Raw genomic sequence first — 22,298 nt, 5'->3', positions numbered from 1 at the left:
TATCCAACCAACTAAACCCTGATCACAAGCATTAAATACCAGCTACACCCTTCATAGTCAAGGCCTGCGATTCTATTGGTCAAAAAGTCTTTTTCCTCAATTAGAGCTGATTGGTTCCCAGATTTACCACACACTGAAATTTAAGGCCTCATCTCCAGAAATGTGTCCTAAATGTTCGCAGTGATTAATTGTAAGACAGGAAACAAACAAACAAACAAACAAACAACAACAACAAACAGCATCGCTTTCAGTAAAAACTGTTCTATTCCATACAACCATCCTGAGTGTAAACCAAAGAGAACAGATTTTTATTTTAAAGACCGACTGAGATGAAACTTGCTGTGCTGATGTTTGTGACGCTACACGCACAGTGTGGTCTGTGCCTGTCGCACTCTGCCCAAAAAGAGACCGGCCCGTCCAAGTCCGAAGACGCCACTCCAAACGTCACCTGTACCAGCCGGCAGATACGCGCCCTCTTTGGCCCGAAGGTACTGGACAATCTTCAAGTCAAAGGTTTGTGATACCACATTATCAAAACTAACTCTTCTTCTTGTGTGTGATACGTTTTTACAAACAGTAAAAGCTGATGACTGAAGGTTTTTTGGGGTTTTTTTGCGGGAGAAGGAGGGGGACCTCCTGTTGTTCATTCTATGTGGAAAAAAAAGACAATATTTTCCATTTGCGTTTCATAGACACATCTGGGGTCAGCAAACCTGTGCCAAAATTCAGAGAGCAATGTGGAGTGAAAAGCGTGAGAGAGAAAGATGGGTCTCTCATTTTCACCAGTCAGTATGACAGCTGCTACACTCGCATTGAGGTTAGTGGAAATTTGTGCTGAACCGCTGGGCATTAAAACACTCTATGTTCTCCTGCTTTGATTCCTTGCTGAAATGTGTGTGTGTGTGTGTGTTGTACAGGGCAGTTTAGCGGCTGTGATTTTGGAGGTTCAGTTGGTCACAGGAGGTTCAAGATTTAAAGTCAATATCAGCTGCCCACTTCAGAAGAAGCAGTTCCCCAAACCCAGAGCACAAACCCAAACCCAAACTCAAAAGTCTGGTAAGTTGCATTCTCTAATTCATCTCCAAATGCTTTGTCTGGGTTTGGCCCAGTGCAGAACTGTAGAACTGACTCCCATTTGGAATCTGGCAGTGGACGATCCATCAGATGGATTTACCAGAACTGGTTTGATATGGACTGCATTAAATTCCCCACCTGCATTTCAGATTCAAATTCACATTCTGCACAATGTGGAAAAGTCATTCAAATTTTGAGCTTATGAACTGGACGGGAGGCGATTCCAATTATTTGTTATGGTGACGTTACGGGTGATGCGTAATATTTGAACCATCTGCAAAAGTTAGGATGTATAGAAGATTCTGCATGCTCAAGATTCTACATGCTCAAGATTCTACATGCTCATGTCATAACTGTAGACTTTTTTTTTTTGCTATCCGTGCGCTCCAGCGTTTCTCTGTGTTGCTCCTGTTTCTTTGCATAGCGTCCTCATGGAAATGCAACATTCAGAGGGCTTTGCGGGTTGCCTGTGGACCGCAGGGTGTCTCCAGCAGTGCCTGTCTGAAACTGGGGTGCTGTTACAACAGCCATGATTCTGTTTGTTACTACAGAGTGAACGGTAATGAGAAAAGACGCACCGGGTTTACCCATCAGTCTGTGTTTATCTAACAAGAGTTGATTCTGGGGTCCCCCCCCTTTGACCGTGTTGACCCGTGAGAGACTGGCCTCTCTTCCTTTCCATCATCTTCCTCAGTCTGCTCCCTGGACGGTCACTTTGTGTTTTCGGTGAAGGCGACGGACTCTTCCCCTCCGCTCGACCCCAGCAGACTGATGATTCGCGGTCACCCGCGGTGCACCCCTGCTGTCTCCTCGTCAGAAGCGGCAGTCTTCAAGTTTGGAGTGACGGAATGCGGCGCTACAGTGTCTGTGCGTTTCCACGTGTCTTGTACGGTGGAGACATCTTGCACACGGAGTGGTATTTTACATGTAGAAAACAATTACGGTCTTAATAAAAATAAAAAAAGATTGTTCTTGGAGAGAAAAGACAAATGTAGAATTGCATGATTTGTATATGAAACATTTAAACCTCTATTTTTTTTCTCATCTTTTTTAAATTAAAACACAGGAGCTTACACTAAGACTCTCTCTCTCTCTCTCTCTCTCTCTCTCAGGTAAACAATGTTGTGATAACATATGAGGTAGAAGTGGTAGAAGACACAAGCCACTATGACACCGAACACACACGTTCTCCATTCAGGTACAGTAGTGGTCGTTAGATATCACCCACAGTCTTTGCTGCTGCATCAACACACAAAGGAAAGTCTCTTTCACTGATCCATGTATCTGTGTCTGTGGTCTAGTCAGCGGATCCAGTGTCAGTACGCTGCATCAGCTCTGCTTTATACTGGTCAGAAAGTCATGAACCCCACCAACCCCCCACCAGTCACTGCCATGGGATCAGTCCAAGTTCAGATGAGGCTTGCTAAAGGTAGTTCATTTGAAATCTACGGTGTAAAATGTCGTCAACTGGCTAATACTCTGAGCTGATCACTCTGTGATGCCCTGGTGTTGCTCTGAGAAACTGAGTGTCTGTTGATGTTTTTGCCAGTTGTGAATAAGTTTTTTTTTTTTTTTTTTTTTCTGTCGCTTTATTTTTGGGGGGGGGGGGTTTGAGAGTGAGAGTTTTACCACGAAGCTCTTTTCGAGTGGGTGGAGTGAGAAGTGAGATTTGATGGCGTGATTCAGTGAGGGTGGAGGCTTGCAACATCATGCTTGATGAATGTTACATTGCACCCAAAAATCTGGATTTATGGATAACTCCCTGTGTTCTCCCTCTCCCTCTCCCCCCCCCCCCCCCCCCTCTCTCTCTCTCTTATTTTTCCCCCCAGATGAGTCCTATTCCTCTTTCTACTCGACGGAGGAGCTCCCTCTGACGTTACCCCTGCGCAGGCTGGCATATGTGGAGGTCTCCATCGTACCTCCTTCCCCAGACCCCCGCCTCTCCCTGCGGGTTAGGGACTGCTTCGCCTACCCTGCCTCTAGACACTCTGTGTGGACACTTCTTTACGATGGGTGAGACAGAGAGAGAGAGAGGGGGAGGGAGGGCAGGCTAGGAGGCGCTGACATACTGTGATATGTAATGTGTAATATACCGAGGAGAGGACATGCATTTCAGTATATTTTGCATCGCGTTATATTCATGAGATGCGAATTAACAGCATATGATTTACAGCATAGTACAATCTGCTACATATTCAGTTACTTATATGACCGTATATATCCATACACACACACACACACACACACACGTACACATGTATATATATATACACACAAACATTGTTAGAAATCAGTTTTGCAGAATACCAGGGCCCACACATCATATAAAAACCTACATCATGCATAAAGTCTTTGATGTATGTGATGTAGACACTGCTGCATAAAAAATGAGTGGCATTTTATAGATATGAATCTACTCATTGTTAACCCACTCAAACGTGCAGTCCCCTCACAGTTCTGTGCCTGTTGGGAGTTCTGGTAGCTGTGAGACGTCATTTGTTATTTGAATAATATTAGGCCAAAAGTTCTCTTATTGGACACACTTGACTTTTATTTAACTGATTTCCAGCTACTTGAAAAATCTGATTCATAATATCGCTACCCTGATGAATTACATTTCTTCGTTCAAAATGATTTTGTTTTACTTGCCTGACGAACTGACCAACAAGCTCTGAGTGGTCATAATATTCTGTGTTGTCATGTGGGTCTTTACTGGGGAGACTCTCCTCTGCAGCCCAAAGCTTGTTTTTGTCAGTGACGTTTGATTGGTCCGTTGTGGTTGTCTGGGTTGCGGTCAGGTGTCCAAATCCCCTGGATGACCTGAGGAGCTCGGTGTCCGTTGGAAAGGGGCGCGGGGTCAGGTGGTTTGACGTGAAGACGTTTGCCTTCCTGGACCCAGAGACAGGACAGCCCAAAATGGAGGAGGTGAGCAAAAACACAGCCTCCTCCCCACTCCTCTCTCGCTCTCCCTCCCTCTCTTTGCGGTTGTGTTTTGAGAAAAGAGGGAACCAGGCGGAGGTGGTGCTGTGTTGTTTTGAAATGGTGCACCGAAAAGATCATTATCTGTTGGGCCTGTTTTCTTTTAAAAATAATTTTAAAGGAAGTTTTAACATTCCACTGATACACTCATAGTTTTATTTTACTGATTTACATCAGAGTTGATTTAGGAATAATTAATCGTTTAAGGTAATTGATATGAGGCAATCAAATAAAATAATTATTGATTTCAGAAAAAGACTGTACATGATAAAATGTATTAGTTAGTAAACAGCTAAAATTTAAATAATGTTGCATTACGCTTTAAGCCCTGATAGCTGAGTGTGTGTATGTTTGTCAGCTGTATTTTTATTGCTGGGTGGAGATTTGCACTGAGGAGGAGGAATGTCAGCAGCAGTGCTCTACCCCATGTGAGTGTCTCAGCCAATCAGCAAACACCACCGTCACTGCCAACCAATCAACTAATACTGCTATCACCATACCCTCACTTCATATTCCTTGAGACATCAGCTACGTTACATCACTTCAGTTGAATTAGTTAATGCCTTCAACATGTTTTTGGACCATATATGTGTTGAGAAAATGCGGTTCTGGAGAACTTCTGATCAACGCTGTGTGGTTTCCATCAGTGTCTGACGGGGAAAGGGTGCGAAGAGACCTGGCTGCTGGGGACCAGGTCTCCAGGCTGGTTTCTGTAGGGCCGGTTCTGTTGGGTCGAAACAGTGCCACGTCGCCAGAGAACCCAAAGCTCCACACGCACACAGGTCAGCATGACTGAGTCACTGACGGACGTGTCTAAACAGGGTTGACCAGGACCGGGAGTCCGGATCTGAGTCTGAGACACGTAACATGGATGAACTTTTACACGTTTAGACCAGTGCATACACCTCACCATGGCATCCTCTTAATCACTCCAAAACTTTGGTTTAAAATCGGTTTTTTTTGCTGAAGTAAATGCCTAGAAAAAAATGGCTACAAATAGAATGCTAGAAAAAAAATGTTTGAGGTCATAAATGATTTCAATTCTGGCCATTTTCTGCTGTGACGGGGGAAAGCTGGAATGCATTTTGTTTTATCCAGAAGGAGCGTGATATTTCATGACGGCAAAACAGTTGCTGGACTAAATGAAGTTATGCGACCTGTTAGTGGTTTACGAACAAATCTTTTCCATTACAGCAATCACCCACTGCACTCACTCACTCTCTCTTTCTCTCTCTCTCTCTCTGACAGTGTATCAGGTGCTGTCTGTGTCCAGTCTGACCCTAATCTGTGTTTTTGTCATTTCTCTCCTCCCGTTCTCCGTGTGGTGGAGGACAAGGAGGAGTAAACGGAGAAATGAGGGAGAGGAGGGTCCAACGTCGGGCACAGAGATGAAGAACGTCGCAGACGACACGGACTGACCATAAAACAAAACGAATAAACCCCAAAAAGACGTCTCTCGTTCTCGTTCTTTCGGCAACTTCAAAAAAGGATTCCAGTGGATTTATTCTTAGAAAACGTATTTCAGTATTTTCATTCGTACAGCCATTTAAAATACAACAGCTGCTCCAAAAAGCAGAGGATTACAGAGTAATTAATCCCCTTCACAAACAGTCATTTTTAATGTAAGAGTCATTCTCTCCGTTAATTAACTGTCACTCACTCAAAGTCCTCTGCCACTTTAAACTGAGAGAGGCCAATGTTTGTCTATATGAGGCCACTGTTTGTCCATATGATTGTTAAATGGGTTCTGGGCAAGTAAGTGGGTTCAAATTTGTGTCTGTGTGTGTGTGTGTGTGTGCGTGTTTGTGTTTTTTTTTATAGGAGCAATGGTCTGCACACACCATCCTTGATTTGTATGATGTTTAAAGTTACGTCAATAATGTAAACTGACAAATATCTGTAACAGTATTTCACGACACATCCTGAGGGTCTGAAAAACCACCACAAATCTCACTGGTCTCTTAGTTGTATTGTTACTGATAACAGACGACACAAAGGAAAAGTTGGGAGAGAGAAGAGAGATGAACAGAGGTGTGTGTAGGGGGGGGCAGCTCCGTCAGTACGGCCTGAATTTTCTCTGTGCTCGCAACAGAGCAATTTTCTGTTTGTCTTCCTCAAACTTCTTCCTCAGCTCAGCAATATCTGGACGAAAAAAACAAAACAAAAAAGAGGAAGATGTCAGTTGATTAACCTGAGTGTTAGCAGCAGTTCTTCATAATGAAACTGTGTGGTTAAAAAAGACTGGCTTAGTTTAGTGGATTATGGGTTACATCTATAAACACACAGACCTAAACCCTTAACATCTATAACAGACAGACCTAAACCCTTTCCATCTATAACACACAGACCTAAACCCTTACCATCTATAAACACACAGACCTAAACCCTTTCCATCTATAAACACACAGACCTGAACCCTTTCCATCTATAAACACACAGACCTGAACCCTTTCCATCTATAAACACACAGACCTGAACCCTTTCCATCTATAAACACACAGACCTGAACCCTTTCCATCTATAACACACAGACCTGAACCCTTTCCATCTATAAACACACAGACCTGAACCCTTTCCATCTATAAACACACAGACCTGAACCCTTTCCATCTATAACACACAGACCTAAACCCTTTCCATCTATAAACACACAGACCTGAACCCTTTCCATCTATAAACACACAGACCTGAACCCTTTCCATCTATAACACAAAGACTTGAACCCTTTCCATCTATAACACACAGACCTGAACCCTTTCCATCTATAACACAAAGACTTGAACCCTTTACATCTATAACACAAAGACCTGAACCCTCTCTTTAGCTGGACTAATAGTGGGACACCGTTAGCCTGTCGGGTAATACTGCTTTTCTCAGGAGGAACGATGCTACGATGCTAATGCTCAGCGAGCTTGCCAACACAGCTTTGCTTCAATTATTTATCTTCACCTGTCCCCATTTATGGCCCCTAAAAGGGTGTGTGTGTGTCTCTCTTATATAGTAAGTAATACAGTGTACTGAATTCATTTCCCCGCAGCTGGGCTTGGTCTGGGTTTGCTCCTGAGTGAAACTAGCCGTTGTTTGAGGTAGTTCAGTAAATTGGAGACGGACAGGGAGGTTTATTGCTGACTCACGTTGCTTCTGTGTGTTTTTGTGCTGCCAGGAGTAGAAATTCAGCAGCTCCTTCCGTCTCTTCTTCTTGCTTTCCTTTTGGAGCGTTCTCTGATTGGCTGCTTCGCTGTGAGGGCGGGCCTTGGCGCCTTTCGCTCCTTTAGTGACTTTTATCCATCCTTCCTCGTCTTCCGCCTGCTCCTCCGCTTCCCGCTTCTGACGCTCCTCCTCCTGAAAGATTAAAAACAGGAGTGTGTTCGGAGGGGAAAAAAAAAGAAAAAAAGAAATGACATTCAGAGAGAGAAAGTATGGAGAATAAGCATGGCAATCTGTTTCTCTGATGTTCAGAAACGGCAAAATTCACTCTAAACCTTCCGGAGCTTTAGACACTCTCCTGCAGGACTTAGCCACCGTGAAAAGTACAGGAGTTCGCCACAGACAGAGCAAAGGAAGAGCAAAAAAAAAAGGAAGAGCTAAAAGAGCGACCGGGAGATGAAGACAGAAGGGTTACCTCCTCTTTCCTCTTGTCGTAGTCGTTCATGAAGGAGTCGACGGCCTCCTGCAGCTGGTCGGGGGGAATGAAAGAGTGTGTATACTGATGAATCCATTCTGAAGAAACAGAGACAGAAAAAAAAAAACCACACAGAGTTTTGTCACACACAACATTACACGTTTGAGGTAACCTCGCTCCCTCGCTCTGTGTCTTATTATTCTAACCATTTAATACCACAGCTGAGAGAAGTAACCAGCTCTCACAGATAGAATAGAACAGAATCCTGTGATCGCACACACACACTGTGAACAGTGAGCAGTGAATTTATCCTCTGCATTTAACCCATCCTTACAAACCAGTAGTGAACACACACACACACACCAGGCACAGTGGGGAACAGTTGGGGGTTAGGGCTCCCCCAAGGGGACCTCAGCCATGGCTGTTTCCTGCCAGTCCTGGGAATCGAACCCTTCGGTCACAAGCCCGATTCCCTAACCTCTAGGCCACGGGCTGCCCAAAACCAGTATAATTACTAGGGTTCTTGGAACCAAAACAACATAACATAATTCAGTAACCCCTCATTTACCTTTATGTGTGGTTCTCTTTTTATTATGCTGTATATAAACCCAAACCAAAGGCTTGAAAAACTAAGTGCTTTCTTGAAACTTGCCCCCCCCCCCCATCTTTCCGTTAGACATCCCATTACAGTTGAGCCTGGTGTTGTATTAGTGTTGCTACTAGAACAAATACCTTTGACATACCAGCCTGCAGCTGAATAGAGCAGACATAATACATTACCCACTGAAATGAAAGCGATACAGAGGCGCGTTATTGTTCGTGGATTATAACGCGTCTGAACGAGGGGCGTGACTCACTCTGAACGCCGGTCCGCACAGGCCTCTCCTCTGTACAGACGATCAGCGGCTCGTCGTGGGGGTGGGATGCAGCTGCTGTTACGCTGGAGGCATTTTTAAATACGACATAGCCCACTTTAAAGCCCTGCAAACATAGTAAAACACAGAAAGTGAACACAGGGAATTAAACATGACCGCTGTTCATATTTTCTCGTTGCTTGTGCTTACGTGATCAAAGTATTGCATGCGAGTGTGACTGTGTGTGTGTGTGTGTGTGTGTGTGTGTGTGCGTGCGTGCGTGCGCGTGTAAAAGAGTACCTCTTTCTCTGCTGGTGTGAAATACTTGGACAGTTTGGGCTCTGTGGATTCTGAGGCGCCTGGTTTCTCACAGAGTTCCACCGACTGAACGGGTCCAAACCGTGAGAACAACTCCTTTAACACGTTCTGAAAAAAACGGGTGCACGTCATTTCACGTTAACAGTCAAATCTATGACCACACAATTTCCCTTCTCCGACCACTTCTTTACCAGGTTCATCATTAGTACCTGCAGTTACTGGGTTCGCTGCCTTACCACTATGACAAAGTGTTAACAGCAATCAATGAGTGGGAAAGGGAGAGGTAAATAAATATATATATATATATATATATATATATATATATATATATATATATTTATATATATATATATATATATATATGTGTGTGTGTGTGTGTGTGTGTGTGTGTGTGTGTGTGTGTGTGTGTATGTATGTATGTGTATATATATATATATATATGCTTCAGAACAACCAACCATAAATGAAGACAGTTACCATAGCGACGCATAAACATTACCTGGGAGCAGTACGGAGGGATGTTGAGCACAAAAAGGGTTCTGTTGAGAGGTCTTTGTGTGGATTTTTCAGCACGAACTCTGTGCTCTTTCACTATCAGCTGGTGGTGTGTGGGACTGTCAGACTTGAACTTCAGACATAATACTGACAGAGAGAGAGAGACACATTCATTTCACAAACGCTACTCTACTGTATTCACTTATTAACTCTACTGCATAAAGACACAGACCAAGGCTGTGCGTGAGTGTGGACTGTAGACGGTACAGGATGTACAAGCGCAAAGAACAGGTTCCAAACGGGTAATCACCATCATATTGTAATGCATGCATAAAATTGTCCATTAGACATCCCCGGCAGCTACATGCAAGCTCAGTGTGAAAGCAATTAAGTTGTCAATAAAATGACTTTGCGTGTGCAAATACGGTACGCATCTAAATATAGTCACTAAGATAGAACGATCTTAGTGTAGGAAACTGACTCGATATATTCACAGATTACTGTACAAGCTTTATTATTGAAACACGGACTGAAACTAGACATACAAACTCCAGCTTCATCGTTTGAGTATATTAAGCCATATAGCTTCTTAAAATATTTAGAAGTTTCATTGAAAGCAAAAATACAAATAAAAATACAAATAAACAGGGTGTGCACTTCTTTGGTCAGTTATAGCCGGCAAAATATAATTAATAAAAATTGACCAGCAGGAAGGCAGAGAACTTTCTTTAAGCAACATACAACATTAAAAATTAGTGTTTTTAAACTGAATATGAATTCATGTTCAATTTAAAAACACTTATTTTTAAAAGAGACACTAATGGTTCAAACGTTTTACAAATGACTGGACATTTAAAAAAAAAACCCAATGTATTCTCTTTAGTGCCCTTTGTACGTTGTTAATTGATGAATCAAACAATTCATTTCATTATTTTTGAGTGCATTCTCAATGTACAGCACTTTCTCACCAAGTGCAGGTATTGGGTTTGTTAGACCAGTTGAGACCAATTGATTCCAATTGAAATGAAAAGCAGACAACACCAGTTACATCCTATTGGTTTCAACCGGGTTGAACTGGTGGAGCAGCCACTGCCCATGGCTCTATTGGTCTGAACGGGTTTTAAATGGTTTCAACTGGTATTCTTAACTGGGCAAACCAGTAGAATCTGAAAACCCAGTTGGAACCAATTGAAATCAGTTCAGACCAATAGAGACCAGTTCATCCCAATAGACTGGCTACTGGTTTTTCAACTGGAATTTCCACTAGGGAGGACACCGAGATTTGGAATGGAGCGACTCCTGGCGTAAACAGGCAGCAAGCACTCGTCCTATTCCTTTGCGAAAAAAACACGCAGTTTTTGTCAACAATACCAACCGTTAGTTATGCCACAGACAAATAAAACGACTGTAAAATAAGTAAACCACACGCAACCAAGCACGCCTGACTTTCTACGGTGTGTCTGAGGAGTACGTTACTGTCAGTTCCAAAACAGATAAAATACTCTTCTTTCAAACTGGGAAAATAATCGCCATACGTCTAGAGGTAATCTGTAGAGCAGTGAGATGTTTTTGAGAAAAATGCTGTGCATTAATAAGTACCTGTAAACCCTCCTGGAATAACACACGATTGTTTCGCATGTTTCTCTTTGGACGCCGCCATCTTCATTTTGGATGTCTGTTTCCCGTGGAACAGGAAGTCAGCATAATGAATCTGGTAGTTGTAGTTCTACGATTATTATCGCACCTAGCTGTGTCGTCAGATGTTAGTCTCCAAACCAGTGATTCTCAACCCCAGTCCTGGGGGGCCATTGTCCTGCACGTCTTTGTTTTAACTCTTCATTATCACAGTTAATTGAGCTAATCAAGGGCTTGATGATTAATTTAGCAGTGGAATCAGGTGTGTCAGTCCTGAGCTCAGGAGAGTCAAAACAAAGACATGCAGGACAGCGGGCCCCCAGGACAGGAGCTGAGAACCACTAGTCTAAATCATAATTATGACCACTGTTTCTAACAGTAAATATCTGAAAACATCTATTAACATAATTTGTTAATTTTTCTGACTGTGTTCTGTTTCAATATTTGACTTGTGTGTCCTTGTGGAGCATTTCAAACTACAAAGAGATAGAGTTCAATCGGATATGGATCTAGTTGTTATCAAATACGTTTTGTCTCGCTTTCAAATGTTAGTTTGCTTGACGTAACGCTACAGCACAGCGTGACCACAAAGTTCAGCTCAATAACTTCAACGGCCACGTTCATACATGAGACACTTACTTAATTCACTCGAAGTGCAGACACAGGAAATTTAAAATAAAACTGAATTTCTATAATGAAGTTAAAACAGGTAAGATGAAACAAAGCTTTTAAATGACGACACGGACACTTGAATGTATAAAGCAAGACATTTACTTTGAGAAATGAGCACAGGTATGAACTGAAGAGCGATGAGACATCTGCCAACCACAGCGGTTTGATTCAACAGCTGTAGAAACAACAGTTCATTTACAGACAGTTTTGTTTTTTTTTGTAATTGACAGTCGGTCAACGTTAGTCTTCAGCTGAGAAGTCAAATAGCTGAGGGGGAAAAAACGGTCAAATAAACACAGATCACTCTCGTTACAAAGAAAAAGAATAAAACAGAGAAGAGCACGGGCAAACCGAATATCGCATTAAAGAACGAAAGAGTCTGTTACAGTCGATATCGTATACCCACCACCGTTTTCATACGTACAACGTTTTCATGAATTTGTCTTTGCGGTCTGTGATGGCCCATCTCAGCGCAAGTCAAAAAAAAAAAACGGACGTAGGTGAGGAAACAACAAACAAATAATGTAATTCTTTGAGAAACTGTCGTTCAATGTGAACTATCGGGAGATGTTTAAATGGACCGTGTGACTGATAAACTATTTCTTAAACACAAAAACGTTTTTTTTTCCCTTCAACTCTAGGAACCCCGTCTTACAATCCCTCCCTCTGATTTTCCCACCGACTGCGAATAAAAGCGACAGACAGACGAATAGGTCGGTGGTTCTTCGCTTGGTCCGTAGTGACGCATACGTTTTTAAAAACATACGCCTCCACCACAAACAATGGACTTCCATGAAAACCTACATGTCTGACAGACCGCACGTTTGGGCATGTTTTCAGTCCACTTTCAAATATCTCTTTGACCTACAACGAAGGTGCGATGAATTCACATCAACCAAAATGTGTATTGAGTTTACTGCAAAAATGCACCTTTTTGTGTCTAGTTCTAATGAAAACGAATTCTACAGAACAAGGCTTTTTTTTTTTTTCCCAGCTCGGCCTCCTCAAATCCAGAACTCTCGCTGGGTTTCACCACCCATATCCTTAAAAAATTCTTGACTGATCTCAACCATTAGAAACAAGTGTGTGCATTTTTTTTCTAGCTAAAATGACTTCCAGTGGTGGGTAGACATAAAAAAACCAGTTAGAATTCTGGATTCGGAGGCAGGCGACGAACTTCCCAGCTGTAGATCAATATGTACAAATGTGTGTGTGTGTGTGTGTTATATTTTAATGCGGAAGGCGGTGGCCTGAGAACTGGGGGGCTCTGAGGGGGTGGGGCTCTGGGTGGAGGATTTAAACAGAGCTTTTAGGATGGTCTGAGGGTCCACCTCGGGGGTGGGCTGGGAGGAGGCGGCACGACCGCCTGAGCGAGACAGAGAGGCGGGGAGGCCGTCTTTCTTGGCTCCGCCTCCAGAAGCACCAGGCGTGTCACTCAGCCTCCTGAGATGGCGTGAGAGAGATTGAGAGAGATTGAGAGAAACGGAGAGAGAGAGACAGAGAGAGAGAGATGGAGAGGGTGAGACACTGTTACACAGTTTTTTTTCTTAATCTCCAAATCCAGACAAAATATTAGGTGGTAACAGAGGGAGAGATAGAGGGAGAGGGAGAGAGAGTGAGGGAGAGAGGGAGAGGGAGAGAGAGAGGGAAGGTGAGGGAGAGAGGGAGAGGGAGGGAGAGGGAGAGAGAGAGGGAAGGAGAGGGAGAGAGGGAGGGAGAGGGAGAGAGGGAGGGAAAGACAGAAAGAAAGAGACTCACAACAGAATGGGCTGGTCTGAAGTGATGACATTCCCCTGAATGTGAAGATTGCACTTCATTGGCTGACCTAGAAAGAATGAGAGAGAGAGAGAGAGAGATTACTCCATCAGAGTAAGGTATCCATAGCAACATTTCCACGGTGTCCAAAGTCAAACATTCTATTGGAATCCACTTGATTCTATTATGGCATCACGGCGCCATCCTTCATTTCACATTCCAACGTCAGGACCAATCTACATTAACTCCTCATGATTAAAAGGCCTTGTGTGTTTTTTTGTTTTGTTTTGTTTTCTACCACAAACCAGCAGGAAGTCCAGACAAGGACACCGGAGCCTGATTGGGCACGACACAGCGTGGACTGAGGTGGTTTCTCTCCACTAAAATCAGAGGAGTTTGAGTTACCATCCAGGCAGCGGTTGTTGTATCTCCTGTACGCGCTGACTGCATCCTCCTTTCTGACAAACACCACCTCTGCTACCCCCACTTTCACCAGCCGAGCTCTCTTCAGAGCCCCACACACGCAGAACAGCTCCTGTGAACACACACACACACACACACACAGAGAAATGTCAGGTGTATGTAAGAGTTACTTTAGTGTGTGTGAGCGTGTTGTGTGTGTGGCTGAGCGATAGCGTTTGTTGTAGGGTTACTCACCACGATGTCCTCCTCAGTGACACGAGGATGTAGGTTATTAACGGTGATCTTCGTGCCCTCCAGAGGGCTAAAGGCAGACTGCGCGCGCACACACACACACACACACACACACACACACACACACACACACACACACACACACACACACAGAAAGACAGAGAAAATACATGATTATGAAATATGCCACTCGCTAACACACTACCTCACAGTATGAGTCTACAGAGAAACTCCAAAACCAAATACAAGCCATAAACCTTATTCCTTACAAACACACACTACTGACACAGTCCTCACTACACACACACACACACACACACACACACAGAAGTACACTTAGTCCTCCGTACACAATTACACAGATTTACACAGAGCTGGGAGGGGTGCGGTTGGCAGTCATAATATTTATGATATTTTGAATACTGAACATTGTCAGTGCCAAATCTACGTGACACACATACACACACAAACTCTTACCTGTGGAGGTGTGGGAACAGCACAGGTATCCCCTCCTTGCTGTGGGTTGACCAGTGTCCTGGAGACGGGTGGTAGGGGAGCGGCCGAAGACCTGGCTGCTGCCGTCGCCACGGCGCTGGGCCGCGTGGGCGCCACGGGAACAGGAGGGGGCGGGGCTGTGTACGCATCATTCTTCACCACCTTAGTGATCGGTGCAGACATGGAGAAGCCAGAGCCCACAGTGCCGGGCTACAGAGGAGAGACAACGTAAACAAACAAACAAACAAACAAACAAATAAACTCCTTCTATTGTTATTTTGGTTGAGCTTACACACATGTACAGGTTTACAACTGCGCTGCATTAAAATCCCTCCTGAACTGGGATACTGGCTTTGCCTCGATTCCTCGTGTCTTACCCGTGTCTGTGCCAGGTCGTTGGACGTAGTGATCTTCATCTTTTTGTTGGGTATGACACCATCATCATCATCTCCTCCGGACAGGCCCTGAAGAGAGAGAGAGAGAGGCACAAGTTTGGACACAGTAATCAACCTACAGCCGACGGTGGGCATCGATAAGTGTTTGCTCTGGGTGTCTGCTCTGCTCGGTGTCCAGATGGTAAAACGCCGTGTTTAAAGTAACCCAGAAACCGTTCCCTCCATCTCTCTCTCTCTCTCTCTCTGTGTGAATTAGACATAGGGCAGGTCCAAGTCTACCCTTTTTCACCTTAGTTGATAAAGTCGTGAGAAAAGACTGAGATTACTGCCCAAATTTGCTTGTTCCCGATGGAACATTCTAGAATGAATTTTCAACTTGTAACGAGTTGTAACGATTTCTTTATTTGGAGTATCCAAGTAAATGTGCAGTGCTTTAATTGTTTTTGATCACATACAGTCTTCCTCTCAATCTTTTTTCCTATCAAACACACACACACACACACACACCCCAGTGGCGGCTGGTGAGCTGGAAACAGAGGAGAAACAAACCTTCACTTTAAATCTATCAGTAATTTGAACCTGTTCCCATTAATCCGCCTTGATTAACAATAAAACTAATGATTTGCAGAATCATTTACGCCAGTCGCACAAACAGAGTAGATGATTATTAGTGTCATTTTGTGATAGGATTACTGTTTTTTCTTGCAAACTAGTTGAGGCCTTAGTGCTAAACTTTATTGTGCATTGCACTCAACGCTGACGCATTTTACAGATAAAAGATCCTGTTTTTTTCCAACCTAAAAGTTTATTCTCAGAAATTGAGACAGATTTCTATAACTTTACTTCCGTTTTTTTTTTTAAAATCTGAATTTCGTAACACAAGAAAGCTACAATGTAAAACACACTGAGGCATTGGGTTTCCAGTATGTATTCAGATAATCGCCATCCTTGTTAAACAATTTCACGCTGTAGCCTTCACTGTAGCGCACAAGTTTCAGACAGTCCGCGGCGTTTCCTTAGCATTTAAACGGGAGAATCTTGCGAATCAGAGGAGCGCATTTGACATTAATATTCCCTGACGTCGGGCAGAGAGAGCGAAAAGTACAATTATCCACAAATTACAAGATCGTGTGGGTATAACAATTGCTACACAGTTCAGTAAAGAGAAATACTACCGTCACGAAATTACACTGGTAATCATTTACTCTATTTAGGCGTCGATTATTCTGCGAATCATTAGTTTTACTGTTAATTAAGGTGGATTAATGGGGGCGGGTTGAAATCACTGATAGATTTAAAGGGGAGCTTTGTTCCTCCTCTGTTTCCAGCTCACCGGCCACCACTGACACACGCATATGTTTCTAACGGGAAGTTTAAAAGTTGAGACTATTATGGGGCGGAGAGGAGCCTCCGAGGACTCGTCTTATTTCTCACAGAACGATGCCCCGATGAGAAACTACTGAGAAACGATTTGCGTCTTCACACACCACTCAAGACACTCTGTGTATATCGGCCTTTGTCAAGGACAGCTGCTCTCCAGCAAAAGGTCTGCGTGAGGTAAACTATTGACTAAGTCGAGCCAGGTCCCAGGACTGCTCTTCCCGTGTGCATATTTACACGTCATTCTGTAGAATCAAAAGACGGCATCATACGTTACTGTACTGGCTGAATGCTCGACCCTTCACAGGTTTGTTTTTTGACTGCCCGCTGACGAGCTGCACAGCTACATAATCAGGCTGTGCATATACAAGTCAGAAAGATCTAGAAACCCTGCGTTAAGAAATCTGTTACAGCGGTCTCTGACTACAAAGTCTTTTCTCACATTGAATTAAAACCCTCTTCCTTTCAGCTGTTTCATTTACTTGTCTGAGCAAAACAGAACCTCCCAAGCCGAGACTCAAAACTCTCTCTCTCTCTCTCACACACACACACACACACACACACACACACACACACAGACGCTCTCTCACCTGCGCTCCTCTGCTGGGGACGTTCACGCGAATCCCGCTGGTCATTCCAACCGGTCTCTGCTGCACACACAGACCCAGATTATAATCAGACACCTGACGTCATAATCCCTCATTAGACTGAACATAAATTAAGATCTCAGTCTAAATCAATTTAAGCCAGTGCCACGTAATGTTTAACGAGGCATTCAAAATAACTCCTGTAATTTCTTGGTAACTCCCCCGAAACTGAGGAGATGCTACAAGAAGCTACAAATATTAGACAGAATCTTATATAGAATATTTAATGATAGTTAATAACAGTTAACTGATATATTAGTATATACTACAAATGCTGACAAATAACCATTAGTCAAACGTCATGTTAAATCTTTAATGCTTCCAGCAGCTCCACAGAGTCTGTTTCTTACCTGGATGGTTTTAGTGATCTTCAGTGGTGCTACTGACCCCTGACTGGGTGCTGAAGTGATGTTCCTCTTTAGGCTCAGCCTATCGCGTGCGTCCACTACTTTGGTAATCCCGCCTCCCGGCTGCAGAGCTACACTGATTCGTGAATTCAGTCCTTGAGCGCTGGGAGGAAACTGTCTGCCGTTTGTGTTGTTATTTTGAATCTGAATCTGCGCGATGTGCGTCTGCAGACCGGAGGCGGCTGCGGGTTTGTGCATCTGCGCCTGCGTCTGCGCAGCGCTCAGAGGGGCGTTGCCTCCCTGCTGCTGTTTGCGAGAGTTGATCATCTGTCGGGCGTCCTGTACACCCCCGGCGGCACCCCCTCCCCTGCCGCGGATACGGAAACGCGCGTCCTTTTGTGCCAGCTTCTCCCTGGCATCTTTAATCTGGAACGCTGGATGGGAGAAAGAGGGTAAGAACAATGGAGGGGATGTGACCAGAAGAAAGAGAGAGAGAGAGAGAGAGAGAGAGAAAATGATGTTTGACACAGGCACCGTGCATCACTCTTTCTTTCTTTCTCTCTCCCTCTCTGCAAAGCAATGGAGATCCCTCAGGGGAAAACTGCACTCCCGCCATTTTAACAGGAGACAAAATCAACCTTAACACACGTCATCAAGGCAAACTCTGTCTAACATGTCCATGCCAGAGGATGCAAATGCCCAAGTTCTTTACCTTTTGAAACCTCACTGCTTTATCTAGCATTTCTCTCTGTAGAGATGGCAAAACACAGTGTTGAGTGTTGAGCAGCATGGTCCAATAAGCTTTATGTATGCTTCGTAACTATTTACTCAATCTCAGGGTACCACAGTATTTCGAGAAGACGGGAGAGGTATGTTTTGGGAGTGTGCTTGTTTCATTACCTGTTCCTCCTCCACCTCCTCCTCCGCCTCCTAACCTCTGTCTGACGTCACCCGCTCCAATCTTCTGCCTGGCGTCAAATGTTCTGCCCGCCACTCCTGCGCCCCTCCCAAACACAGGCCTAAGGGAGAGAGGGAGAGACCAGGACAGTTTCAGAGCGCAGTCAGAGAGCACATCCCAGATATTGACGGCAGGGAAGGGAGAAGATTTTCATAAAATGATAAGGATGATAACAACGCTGTTGATCTTTTTTGATCACATCAGATCCACGTTTGTTGATCTGACTTGCTGTGTTCCCTTTACCCCTGTGCTACACTGACTTGGACTCTAACTTCTGAAAACTAAAAGAAGGACCATGTTATTACTGACCGACCACAGTGGCAGCTACTGCATGAAAAAGACGGCTTACAATAACGCATTGGAAAACCGTTTGCTTGAGAGAAAATCATTTGTATGGGGAATGGGAAACGGAGAACGCGCATCCTACTTTTCACGTTCCACGGGTTCCACGTTTGCTTCATTGTGCATTTGCCCTTACAAACATACAATGAACACACACACTGTGACTTTCTGTGTGATTTTACACACGCTTTAATTTCCGTCAACGATAGTTTGGACACAATGCGCGTGGCTGAAGTAGACGCAGCAGGGCATAAAAGATCGATTCATTTATCAGGTGTTTGTAACGAGACGAACGATTTTTCTTTGTATAAATCTACGACATGCTTCTGCTGACAAATCAATAATTTGCAATGCGAAAAGAAATGTTTATGAATGACTACTACACACCTGTATTATGCGACTTGCATTCGCTATTTGGCAACAACTGTCGCAGGCGAATTTAACAAACTGCCAATCAAAGGCAACCAAGGCTACGAAGTAATACACAACGACCAAACAATAACGATTAACTAGGCAAATCGACTATAGTTAGTCGCTAGCTCCAGTTTCTAGCGAATCAGAGGCCAATTTACTGCATGCCTTTGCCGGAAAGCACAATTTTTTACCCAATGAGCAGTCAATACGAGAGCGGGTGTTTTAGCTCTAACGTTATCTCTGAACTCTACACGACAGAATATTTCAGTGTACTTAATTCTCTGATATATTAAAGATATAGCAAAGCGACCAAACTGATTTCGGCGCTGTTAAAAGCCTAACGAGCCAGCAGATTAAGAAGGAAATACCTTTTAATGGCAGGTTTGGCATTAAAATTGCGTCGGCGTATTAATTCGTCCAGTGAAAGATCCGCCATCTTCCTCGCGTCGGGTCCAGGATGCTGCACATGCGCAGAGCGCTGAAATGGGTGGGCGCCGCAAGGGTCCTAAAACAAGATATAGTAGCCACGAAGGATCAAAATAGTAAACCAGGCTAAAGTCGCAAACCTTAATCTTTGTTTGAACAAATATTAATCGCTCAAACACGGTGAAGTGATAAACAGTAACCGATCGCACTACTCTCGAACGGATATCAAAGATGAGAGTCAATGACAAAGTTTGTCTGTCCAATCCATGGATTTGGCCGAAAACCAAGAATTTACCGATTGAGGCATATAGATTTGAAACACCGGCATAAGTACGTATGTGTAACAAGCAATATGACTAAAAAGGGTACAACAACACGGACAAACGGGTACCTAAAATAAATTGTTATTAGTTAATATGGCTTCGTTTTTATTCGAAGTCCAGGGTGCGTTGCTTTGGTAATAATAATCTCTACTTTTACGCGGATTAAATACACGCATATCTTCATTTACACAATCATTCTTCCCATTCTCACAGGATTGAAAACTGTTTCATCACAAAAGTCGTCTTATATGTAATTCAGTTAATTCCGTCAGTTGGTTTTGAGTGACATGCTGTTTTGCTGTGTTTTACTTTAAAGTTACCATGGATAGACAGTATAGGCTAGTTCCTCAGTTTGTAATACCAACACATATCAATTTGTAAACGCGGTATCCCATGAACCTCAGCTAACAGCATAGTGACTTATAAATCGGGCGGAAAACTATATAATGCAGCAGGCAATTGACGTAAACTACTAAAATGTATTATTTTTACATGGTTAGGCGACTGTCTCACTACGTTGAAATGCGTTTCTGAGAATGTTTTAGTAACCATGAACGTACCACCTCGCGTAAGGTTATAGACTATTTTCTCGATCATCGATTGGTTATGCCTTAAACTGATGAGTAAGGAAAATAACGATGCGGGGTGACGCCCGCGTCCTCGCTCAAGTATGCGAGAGGAATTTTTGAACGGGTACAGGTCCGTCTGCTGAGGTGACTCGCCTACTTTGTGAGATGCCTTGCGGGACAAGGATCTGCCCCGACCCCCCTTATTAAGTAAAGAAAAGCTGAAGATAACCTGACACGCCTTAACGCGACGTGAACATAATAATAAACATCTCGAAGTTGCACGCCCTCCTGTAGCCTGACACTGCTATAAACGAACCTACAGAGATTTCCATGTGGATATCTGAATCAACACTGGCCCCTAACTCTCTAAGAAGGTAAATGGAGAAATATGATGAGGAAATAAGAGTTATATCTTGACTAAGATGATTAAAAAAATTGAAACAAAATTATATTCGACATTTTACAAGCTTACAACTACAACATCATATGTGACAAACTCAGACAAGTTTGGTATTTTAATATATAGATGCAGTGCTGTAGATTACACAAAAGCAGACAGTTTCTGCAATCTGAATCATATTTGAGGTCCTCAGGATTTTGGACTACCTCAGACAGACTGTCACATTTACTTATACTGAAACATTGGCCTTTACTAAACCCACTGTTCTGTTTTCTTGGATTTCGTTTCTGTTTTTATTGATATAAACTGTTGAAAATAACTAAGTGTTGGGCTTGCCTGCTCTGTCTTAAACAAAGAGACCCTGTCAAATTGCAACAAAACTAAAACCTTGCTCTGTATTTAAAAAAAACCCCATTTTAACCAAAAGACAAATGATAACTTAGAAAACATGGAGATGTGTATGTACAATCCACTGTACCTGGTGCTTGCCTCCATCTCCAAGTTAACCCAAGAGTTTAAAACCAAACTGTTGACCTCTGACACGGAACGAACAGGTATCCCATGGTCCTTTGCACTATGGAATTATAACTAGAACACTTTTTAATCCCTTCTGATTATATGGTAATCTGAACAGTGGCTGTTTGTAATACTGCACTAAACATTCGCCAGAAATTAGTATAGCATTCAAAATATAGTCTCCCATGAACTGTATGCTTATGTTTTGTGGCTTTTAGCTGAAAAGTGGTACAAGGAACACCGCAATGACACATCTTTGGCGCTAGAGTTGGTTGATTTTTTTTGGCCATTAGTGTTTCATGCCTTAAACTGATGAGTAAGGAAAATAACAACATGGGGTGACGCCCATGTTCTTACTAACAGTAAGATGAATTTTTAGATGGGCAAAGGTCTACCAACTGTTGAGACACTCACCTACTTTGTGAGATATCCAGTTGGATAATGATCTGCCCTAATGTTCCTGGTTGCCAAAAAAATACAAATTGAAAAAAAAACACATGTGCTGCCTCTCTCAATTGAGCTGTAATGCAGACATGTATAAAAAAACAACAACCCAGCAACACACCTGTACATACCTGTAACCAAGGAGTTGTGTTCAGAGTGCTTATTCTACATGCATTCTTATGAGCATTGTGTTAGTGTGTAGTCATATAATCACAGTCATTCAGATTCCACCCCACCTTATGGTCAGTACAGGACACAGCATCAGTACTCGACTTCACCACAAACTCTAAAAACATCTGTATTCAACCAATGAACAGTAAACTGGGACGGCTTTATTTTTTTTAAGAGGCAGTTCACACACAGTCCAACCCCAAAGGTGTTGGGTTTCTTTGTAACCTTTCCATTACTCTTACAAGACTAAGACTGAGCGTGTTTCTCTTGCTCTTGCGAGATTGAGAATGAGAGTGTACAGGGAGAACAATGCCTCTCCTTGTGTTCCCCCTGTCTCCCTGCCCCTATAGCCAGATACTGATAGTGAAATGGCATTAGCACCAGTACCTTGTGTAACTTGTGTTGACTTTTGA

General features: G+C 43.3%; 3 protein-coding genes and 2 non-coding genes across 5 annotated transcripts; 3 read left to right on the top strand and 2 right to left on the bottom strand.

Moving 5' to 3' along the window:
- The first annotated feature begins 329 nt into the window (after positions 1-329).
- On the top strand, positions 330-5,471 carry LOC115829202 (zona pellucida sperm-binding protein 4-like). Its single transcript, XM_030793264.1, has 11 exons — positions 330-513; positions 693-817; positions 918-1,056; positions 1,499-1,633; positions 1,769-1,937; positions 2,376-2,503; positions 2,904-3,087; positions 3,873-3,999; positions 4,412-4,481; positions 4,701-4,835; positions 5,302-5,471. Exons 1-11 carry the CDS (start codon positions 330-332, stop codon positions 5,469-5,471), a joined length of 1,566 nt encoding a protein of 521 aa, XP_030649124.1.
- Positions 5,472-6,003: 532 nt separating this feature from the next.
- rrp7a (ribosomal RNA processing 7 homolog A) lies at positions 6,004-11,002 on the bottom strand. The gene is made up of 7 exons (XM_030793811.1): positions 10,942-11,002; positions 9,347-9,489; positions 8,830-8,955; positions 8,533-8,656; positions 7,676-7,773; positions 7,188-7,395; positions 6,004-6,195 (listed from the first exon to the last, which is right to left on the bottom strand). Exons 1-7 carry the CDS (start codon positions 11,000-11,002, stop codon positions 6,110-6,112), a joined length of 846 nt encoding a protein of 281 aa, XP_030649671.1. The 3' UTR covers positions 6,004-6,109.
- A 1,858-nt stretch (positions 11,003-12,860) lies between these two features.
- poldip3 (polymerase (DNA-directed), delta interacting protein 3) lies at positions 12,861-19,472 on the bottom strand. The gene is made up of 10 exons (XM_030793575.1): positions 19,405-19,472; positions 18,238-18,341; positions 17,326-17,756; positions 16,919-16,978; positions 14,931-15,017; positions 14,536-14,763; positions 14,062-14,139; positions 13,810-13,939; positions 13,408-13,474; positions 12,861-13,092 (listed from the first exon to the last, which is right to left on the bottom strand). The coding sequence occupies exons 1-10, from the start codon at positions 19,470-19,472 to the stop codon at positions 12,873-12,875; spliced, it is 1,473 nt and encodes a 490-aa protein (XP_030649435.1). The 3' UTR covers positions 12,861-12,872.
- A 919-nt stretch (positions 19,473-20,391) lies between these two features.
- LOC115829940 (U12 minor spliceosomal RNA) lies at positions 20,392-20,546 on the top strand. Its single transcript, XR_004026014.1, has one exon. It is a non-coding gene; the product is annotated as a U12 minor spliceosomal RNA (small nuclear RNA).
- Positions 20,547-21,569: 1,023 nt separating this feature from the next.
- Positions 21,570-21,723, top strand: LOC115829947 (U12 minor spliceosomal RNA). The gene has a single exon (XR_004026020.1). It is a non-coding gene; the product is annotated as a U12 minor spliceosomal RNA (small nuclear RNA).
- Positions 21,724-22,298: the final 575 nt, after the last annotated feature.

The sequence above is a fragment of the Chanos chanos genome, chromosome 16 (assembly GCF_902362185.1).
Source record: "Chanos chanos chromosome 16, fChaCha1.1, whole genome shotgun sequence".
Lineage (NCBI taxonomy): Eukaryota > Metazoa > Chordata > Actinopteri > Gonorynchiformes > Chanidae > Chanos > Chanos chanos.
This window is presented reverse-complemented; position numbering and strand designations above follow the sequence as displayed.